Raw genomic sequence first — 8,893 nt, 5'->3', positions numbered from 1 at the left:
AACAAACTGCTGCACATCCGCGAATAGATAACAGGAAACTCCGGACTCAACGGGGAATAGCACTAGCATATTATAACAAAATATTGGTGAAATGAAAGAGTTTCGCGGCAGATAATGCGTTATTTAGAGGCTGTGTTTCGGTGCCCCAGTCACTCCCACTATATGGATATACATGGCGCTCCACTGGATCTAAATATCTTCCAAATGACTCCAAATGACACCAAAGTTATATGGGTGAGTAAACGATCGTATTTTATGCCAGAAAAGAGGTCCAGGTTGTAAAAAACAGTAGTTCCCCTTTAAGGCCACTGTCATAATCTGTCCATTCTATACTTCCAGTGACATTTGGACAGTACGTGCAGCATCCATACTTACTCTGTCTAAACTTATCAGATCTATAACAAGAAATTGGTTAGTTCAAAAGATTGTCATGCGCATCTGCATCAAAACCAACAACTGTTCTCTCCAGAAAAATCCAGATGCAACTACAGTGTTGTCACTACAGTATGGAAGCTTAGAGATGCAGTACATTTAGGAAAGAAACTAGCTAGCTGGCTAGCACTCTGACATTTCTCTCCTTTTAGTACTCTACTACAATTTACTGAATAAAATTAATTTAGCAGACTGCACCACTACTTTAATTGCATATCTGAAATAATCCTTTTAGTAATTTATATCTGAATATAACATTTTTTCTAATTATTGTTTGTTGTGATAATTTACCTTGACAAGGCAAACTACACCTGTTAAACCAAACAATGTCTGTTGATTTCTGTATAGCTACAGTACGTACAAACATATTAAAGCCACTATATAGTTTCTTTGTTTTTTTTTTACTTCGGCGCACACAGTGTTAACATCTTAAATAGTTGTACTGTGTTAACTCACTGTTGTTATACTTCTTTATCTAGTGCAACACTTTACTTGAAGGTGACCCATGTGTACTGACTGACGTGACGTCTCTGGCGTGACCAATAAAAACTCATGTAGCGGGAAGTCTGTTGGTTTATTTCAAAGTAGCACACAATCAGTGAAGCTGTGGTTTGTTGGGAGTGTGTTTAAAACATAGACTGTATATAAATATGGACAACTCAAAGATGACTGTTAGAGTTAGCAGTCATCATGAGTTCTCATCCTGTTGCTATACTGTCAAATAACGAACTAAAAGGAAACTTAACCCTTGAGCATACATCAATATTATATTAACTACCTAAAATGACAGAAACCATCCTTGAAAAAAAAAAATTTGACATGTAAGTTAGTGTTTTAGTTTGGCACAAGTCCCATTCACTAGCATGGAGGGGGTGAAGCTTGTGACCTATACTGCAGCCAGACACCAGGGGGAGCTCTACTTGCTTTATCTTCACTTTATTGGAGCTGTTCTGTCCTCTGTCTTTATACAGTCTATGGTTTTAAACATCCAAGACATCGCTGAGTACATACCTCGGCGATGTCAACATGCTTTACCGATTTCAATGATAAGAGATGAAGTGAGAGCGCAGAATGAACATTTATTGTAGTAGTAAATGTTGCTCAGAGTCTACGTGCTGCTGGTGGTGGTGATGGAGCAGCAGGTGGATGAAGGAGACCTCTCATGAAGACTTACACCGATCAGGCATAACATTATGACCAATATCCTCCTAATATTGTGTAGGTTGTGATACATCAGAGAATGGACATGGGCCTTCTGAGGATGTCCTGTGGTGTCTGGCAACAGGATGTTGTTAGTGGGGGGTCTTTGAGGGGAGGGGCCTCTGTGGAACATCCCACAGATACTTGATCAGTTTGGGGTCTAGTGAATTTGGAGGCCAGGTCAACACCTTGTGCTGTTCTTCACACCGTTATGGGGTGGGGGTGCCTGGTCTGGTCTAGGTGGGTGCTACGTGTCTAAGTAACATCCACATGAATTAATACCAGGTGCAAAAGTTTCCCAGCAGAACGTTGAATTGTCACAAGATGATCAGTGTTATTTACTTCTCCTGTCAGTGGTTATAATGTCGTGGCTGATCGGTGTACGTGACAACCAGGTGGATATAGGGAGGGGGAGGGCAGCATGATAAACAGCAGTGACAAACTTATGATGAATTTAAAGAACACAGACTAGTAGATTGACTAGCTCAGAGAACGCCGTCAGATATTTAAGTGGACAAGCGTCCTAACGTAGATATTGAGTGAATTGACGTGAAAGCAGAGGAAACAGAACGTGAGGTGACAGATTTACCTTACTGATCTTTTGTTTAGATTAATTTCAGTGTACAAGCTGATTTCTTTGCATAATTTGATAATAAACTGAACAAGACTGAATTATAATGAACAATTAACCTCCTCATCTTCATTCTATGGCATACAGAGATAAATGACCTCTTATCAAAACAATAACTAGTCTCCATTATAATTATTTAGCAGGGTAACACAAACGTTCCTGCTTTTTAATGCGTCTGTGGGCCTGTGTTCAAGCTGGTAAAGACTACTGAAGTGTGACCTGAATTTGATTTAACACGGCTAGACAGACTGTGACTCTGGTATTTGGGTTTCACAAAGTATTTGGCACAACATTAGAAAGTAAGACTCTTGCAGCCTTCAAAATAAAAGAATATGCAAACCTAAGACTGAGTAAATACAATATGAAACCAGTAACAGTTATTTAAGCAAGTTTATTTTTTCCAAACTGTAAATAAACATATATAAAAACAGCAGATTAGATTCGGATAAAATCCAGAGTAAGAAAGATGCAACAGCGTATCAAATCCTGTAAAATCTGATTAACAACGAGTCAAACTTGTGAATCCTCCACCTCTGTTTGGAGAGTGCTCCAAACCCGACCAACTATTAAACATTTAAAAAAACAAAAAATAAACAAAAAGGTGCCGTTTTAAAATCACTTCATGACGCTTTGGACCCCGACGTTGAACACAACTGAAATAAAAAATGATCCTAAGAGAATACAGCTGTAATCTCACACTGTTGTAGCACCAACTGTTTCATCCATCCATCCATCTCACCAGCTCATTCTTGTTATTTGCACTTTCCCACAAACTTGTTCGACCACATTTACTTCTAAATGGACTACTTGAATTAGGACACCCTGAAAGATGACATGGCATTCAAATTGGGAAATATAATGGCACATAACTATATTGTCAAAAAGATAACATTTACATCGGATAAGGTGGTGGCACATAAATATGCTAAATAATCATTTTGAAAATTACAGTTGAACGCTCACAACAATTATAACATCATGGCTGAAGGAAACCGCAAAAAAATTCTCTCATCTAGCTCCCCAGCGGCTGGTTCTAGACACCCGACGTCGTCTTCCGTAGTGTCCATTTTTTCTGTCCGTACCAGTCAAGGACCTGTAGCTAGGCAAGGCCGTGCTTATTGCTTACGTATGGGTGGCGTTTAGGCAGCTTCATGTTTTGAAGAACTCAGAGTCTGAGGTGAGGAAGTGGCATGGAGACGTCTCGGAAGAATCGATGCAAAAGGGCGTTTTTTGCCGACAGCCTCTTGTTTGGATCGTAATTCAGCATCTCCTGTTAAGATAAAAGGAGAAACACAAGTATGGTCATTTAAAATGTTCGTTACATCTTTGTGTTGAATAAAGTAGTCAGGGATTGCATACCAGATAGGTGAGAATGTCCTTTAAGCAATGAAAGATTTCTAGTATCACACTTCTTCCTTGTCCAATTAATTCACCAAACGCCTGAAATGTGTTTTTTTATGTGCTGCTATTTAAGACACAAACATACAGATTCCAAATACATGAATGCATTAGAAAGGTTCTCACTCCGAGCAGTTCTCTTCCATCATCCTCAAGAAGAGGCACCACTTTGGATAACTCCTGCCGGGCCCACTTGGGGAAGGACGGTTTGTAGTCCGGCATCGACGTGACTCCGGGCCAGACGGTCTCATCGGGCGTGCCCAAGGTGCGAAAGATTCGGAATAACTGATCTATCTCCGAGTCTCCGGGGAATAAAGCCCTCCTGGTGATCTGTGGACAGAGACGCAACACCTTTAATTCGATGTTCAACGGAGGGCGTCCTTGGTTTTTCTTGTGAAAGATGAAACTCGGCGCCGTACCATTTCAGCGAAGATGCACCCCAGGCTCCAGATGTCGACGGCTGTAGAGTAGTATTTGCAGCCCAGGAGAATTTCCGGTGCTCTGTACCAAAGCGTTACCACCTGATAAACATCACAAGAGGAAGCGTGTGATGAGGAAAACACAATTTCTCTAATGAAAGAAGCTTTGGCATGCACATGCAAAAGACCTTTTCTTGATTTTAAGTGCTGTTAGCTTACATTGCTGAGGCCACACCTTAGCACTCAGACGAAGCACGGTCTGAGTTCACTAGGCTGCTGTGCACGGTAATAAATATCCAAGATGTTTATTGTCATATGCAAAGTAAAAACAGCAGTTTAGACCATATAATGAAATTCTTACTTTGCAGGGCTCCCTTACTAACAAACCTAAATAAATATAAAACCTACAAAGAACAAAATATAAAAACAAGGTGCAAGAGAAATCTGTTAAATGCTCAAAAGCTTTAGAAATTAAAAAGTGCTAAACTTACTAGGAGTCTGATGGTTTGAGGGTAGAAACTGTGAGTCTCGTTGTTCTTAAACACGCTCGTATAAAGCATTTAAGTGCTAACAGGAGAGCTGCACACCTTACCTCGTGCGTGTACGTGCGGACAGGTACTCCGAAGGCTCGCGCCAGGCCGAAGTCGGCCAGCTTGATCTCGCCCTGGGCGTTGATGAGGAGGTTCTGAGGCTTCAGGTCTCTGTGAAGAACTCGGTGGGAGTGGCAGAAGGCCAGACCTTGGAGCAACTGAAAAAGATAACTCTAGAAACAACAAAAAAACACACACACAGAGAGATCCCAGTGAGTCAACCGCAATACATTCACTCAAGACACGAGAAGAAAGAAATCTCAGCGAGACGATTACCTTAACCAGAGGCAGCGGGATGCCCGTGATTGAGGAGGAGTCCATGAACTTTTTTAGATCCTGATGAAGGAACTCAAACACAAGGTACAGTTTGTTCTCGGTGTGGATGACGTCCCGCAATCTGAAACACGACATCAGGTCAGATTCGAAAACTCACACAAAGAAGTAGTGACACGGGCAGGATTTAGACGAGGCGGCAACATCTGTGACACTTACTTGACAATGTTGGGGTGACTGAGCTCTTTGAGAAGTGAAATTTCTCGGATGGCTGTGCTTGGGACGCCCTCCGTTTCCCTGAAGGAGACAATCAATGATGCAAGTTGCGGTAATGTTATTTTGTTGTTGTATAAATGAGCGAGGTCGGATTTCACAGCATTTATTTTTATTTTTTTACCCAGTAATGACTACTGCTTAATCTCTGTTTTAAGACTCCTCTCTCAAACAGCTTCTCTTACTGCAGCACTACTCCACCTCCACCTTTTCCTATGAATGCATCACCGGCAGTGCATCTTAACACATGAGCCTGATAAGACACACACACACACACCGGAGATCCCGCTTCCTGTGGTCTGACACAAAGGTCAGGAAAACACAGGACACAGTGGCTCCCTGATGCCACCTGCTGAAGTCCAGGAAATTGATTGTTTCAGATCAATAGACTGTTCTCATGCATGCATGCATGAAGTATGCACGTTTCAACAATAAGAGCTGCCTTTAAATTAGCACTTTCTGTTGTTTTTGGGAAACATGAGCAGATTAATTACTGATGTTTAATCAGAAGAGACACAAATAAGTCGTTTTTTTCTATAATTATTTGATAAATCACACTGATTTATCTCAGATTTGTGACATCTACCCCTGTTTGTTCTTTACAGTTAAACAGACTGTGTGCTGACGTTAGATTCATTTATAGAAATACTAAATCTTGTAGCGTAGCTTTAATTAAACATTATGAAATTGTGCTTTTATTGCGTATTTGTTTTCAGTGCGGTTGTATCGGATGACAAAGTGATGGAACAACGATGAGGGTGAAATAGTTTCATCAACTGTGCAGCTGTGCCAAGTTACCGTTAGCATCGTTAGCTTAGCCGACGGTTAACAACTTACGTGTCCAGCCTGATTTTCTTCAGAGCGACAGTTTCTCCCGTCAGTTTGTTCTTGGCTTTGTACACCACCCCGTACGTCCCTTCGCCTATCTTCTCCACCTTCTGAAACGAATCCATCCTTTGTCTTTTTCTCTTTTCTTTTTTTTTTTTCAGTATAAGGACAGCTTTGGTGAGTGTTCAGCTGGTTAGCGAGACCCGTCTCTTTGTGTTGGAGCTAACAACCGCTTCTCTGGCTACGGCGGACGCAGACGTTGACGAGCGGCGCGGGGACCGACATATAACTAACGGCTCCTCCGGGCGACTACTGACTGACGCGGTCCGGACACGCCGCGGGCCGGGGACGGGGTTCCTGTCAGGTCGGAGAGAAGCAGGTATAAACAGAGGAAATGGTCATGTGTAGACCCTGGTAATGATAGCGTCCGTAAATATGCGGATTAGCGCGGTGGAAAACACTGAACCAACACAACAGCGTTTCCCGCCGTGTGACGGGGGACGTTCGTTTTTGTCATCAAGGCACTCCGATTATTTCCGGTGTTTTTTTTTATTGCAATTTCCTACCGAGCAGCCTGCTCGGTGAAAAAACTCTCAACTTATATTGTTAAATCAATAAATTATGTTTTAAATATAATGTCAGTATTTATTCTTGATTTTGTTGCATATAGATGCGAGTGAAAGTCGGGATGAGAAAGGGGCAACGAACAAACGACCCCTCACGGGTCACATGGTCGAACGGCGATGACGTTATACGTAATTGACGTCACACAGGACGGATAGAACCAGAACATGGGTCAAGAAAGTTTTAGTTATTATTTTATTATTTAATTTTTAAGTAAAGTTAAGAAGGACACACTCTTTCTACCAACTTGTAAAACATATAAAAAAAAATACCTATTATAAAGTCCATCATTCTGCTGTAACTTCTAGCTTTCATTTCATTTCATTTATTTCATTTATTTGGCACATAAAATACAATAAAAGTACAACAACAATACAAAATACATTAACAATACGTAATTGAACAAGGTAAGAGCATAAAAGCATGCCAGGGAAACCCCAAAAACCCTCAAGGGGCTTGTATAGGAGGGTTCCCCAAAAGAACATTAAAATTGCAATTAAAGAAAAGCAATCAAACATAGAACAGACGACAAAACAATAACGAACAGAAAAAGGAGAAAAAAAAGATGACTGTCTCTTGTCTCTAATGTTTAGAATATGACAAAACAAAATATTTAAGTACAATTAATTTTTTATTTTTTACGTAAATTAACTTGCACTATAGAAAAGTGAAGGTAACTTTACTATTGCCATTCGATTCTGTACTTGCTATAGTGCATGTGTCGACTCCTTGCTGCAAGTAAAACTTTAAAACAGTGACTCTGTAATTCTTGATCAAAGAATTTCCCTAACATGTTCTTAGACCTGGATAGATTTAATGTGACTAAACATGTGGTTGTGAAAAAAAAACAAAAAACATACTTATCACACATCTACAAGCTTCTTCACAGAAATAAATGATGATTGCAGAATTTAGGGCTTTTTTCTTTAAACATACATCGAATTGATGCAACCTGGACACATCCTCAGTGATGTTTCCTGGGGTCATGGAGTGTATCGGGTCTTTCGAACATCATACACTCTCTCCCGGGCGACCCAGCTAGGGTTGATCAGACCCCAGCTTGTGTCCAGGCAGCGCTACCTCGCCCACGGCTCTCCTCTCCTCATCTATAGCCACCTTGAGGCAACTTTTGCCACCTCAGTGACTTCCTTACTGGCCCCCGTGATGCCCAGCATGTTGTAGGCCCTACATAGAGACTGGCCCGCGAACCCTCTGCATCCCACCTCGATGGGCTCGCACCTGGCTTGCCACCCATTGCTCCTGCACTCCTCCACTAGCTCGGCATATCTTGCCCTCTTCCTCTCATTAGCCTCCTCGATGCGGCCCTCCCAAGGGACAGTGAGTTCCAGGAGAACGATCCGTTTGGAGGCTTCTGTGATGAGCAGCATGTCTGGCCGCAGTGTTGTAGCGGTCGACAGTTTCTGGGAATTTCAGTTGCTTCCCCAGGTCAACTTTCAACTCCCAGTCTTGTGCTGTTGCTAGCAGGCCAGAGGAGGCGGCCCTGGTGGCTGGTGGAGGCTTCTCGAGCGGGGAAGACTTCCCCCGCTCTCCCTTATACAGAATTAATAATTATTTATAATTTGATAACACAAAAATTACGTCAATAAAATAATAAAAATTTGTCTTTTACACATAAGCGGTCATTAATATTGAAAGATTAGTTTTATGCAAGTGAGCAACACTCTTCTACCACTTAACACAAATACATAAAGGGTTATATTCAGTAGAAAAGCACAAAATTAATCTGAAAAGTTTTTATTTTTTACAAAGGGACAGCAACTAAAATCAGTCTCAGGGAGAAGCTATAAAGGGCATTTTTTAAAGCAACGCTCTCAGTATTCTGCAACATGCAAAACAATATGTACCACAACTTTAGAGATGTAGAAAAATAACAATAATCCAGTTCTGACAAAAAGCTGCATACAAGAAGAAAGACACGTGACACACTGGAGCCTATCCCAGCTGTCATCGGGCGAGAGGCGGGGTACACCCTGGACAGGTCTCCAGTCTATCACAGGGCTAACACAGAGAGACAGACAACCATTCACACTCACATGCACACACACACATATATACTGTATATATATATAATTTATATTTCACATCCATGGATCATTTATCTTCATAAATCATGTGGCCACAGAATCAAGAGACACGTTAGAGCTGAACAAGAACTTTAAACTGCAGAGAAGCTCGTTCAGTGACAGGCTGCTGTCTCTGTCCTG

General features: G+C 41.4%; 1 protein-coding gene across 1 annotated transcript; it reads right to left on the bottom strand.

The window, feature by feature from the left end:
- Nucleotides 1–2,634: 2,634 nt before the first annotated feature.
- cdk2 (cyclin dependent kinase 2) lies at nucleotides 2,635–6,523 on the bottom strand. The gene is made up of 7 exons (XM_084543990.1): nucleotides 6,054–6,523; nucleotides 5,163–5,240; nucleotides 4,947–5,067; nucleotides 4,673–4,843; nucleotides 4,081–4,182; nucleotides 3,788–3,991; nucleotides 2,635–3,533 (listed from the first exon to the last, which is right to left on the bottom strand). Exons 1-7 carry the CDS (start codon nucleotides 6,167–6,169, stop codon nucleotides 3,429–3,431), a joined length of 897 nt encoding a protein of 298 aa, XP_084400116.1. The 5' UTR covers nucleotides 6,170–6,523; the 3' UTR covers nucleotides 2,635–3,428.
- Between the last annotated feature and the right edge of the window lie 2,370 nt (nucleotides 6,524–8,893).

Source organism: Chelon labrosus (genome assembly GCF_963514085.1).
Source record: "Chelon labrosus genome assembly, chromosome: 4".
In the NCBI taxonomy this organism is placed as follows: Eukaryota; Metazoa; Chordata; class Actinopteri; order Mugiliformes; family Mugilidae; genus Chelon; species Chelon labrosus.
Note: the sequence above shows the minus strand (reverse complement) of the source record. Positions and strands in the feature narration are given on the sequence as shown.

What these genes read in the sequence shown, in the direction of transcription:
- cdk2 (XM_084543990.1), bottom strand. Translation starts at nt 6,169, where the DNA reads ATGGATTCGTTTCAGAAGGTGGAGAAGATAGGCGAAGGGACGTACGGG. An exon ending in AAGAAAATCAGGCTGGACAC is followed by an intron (nt 5,241 to 6,053) that starts GTAAGTTGTTAA and finishes TGTCTCCTTCAG; the next exon opens with GGAAACGGAGGGCGTCCCAA. An exon ending in TCCGCACGTACACGCACGAG is followed by an intron (nt 4,183 to 4,672) that starts GTAAGGTGTGCA and finishes GATGTTTATCAG; the next exon opens with GTGGTAACGCTTTGGTACAG.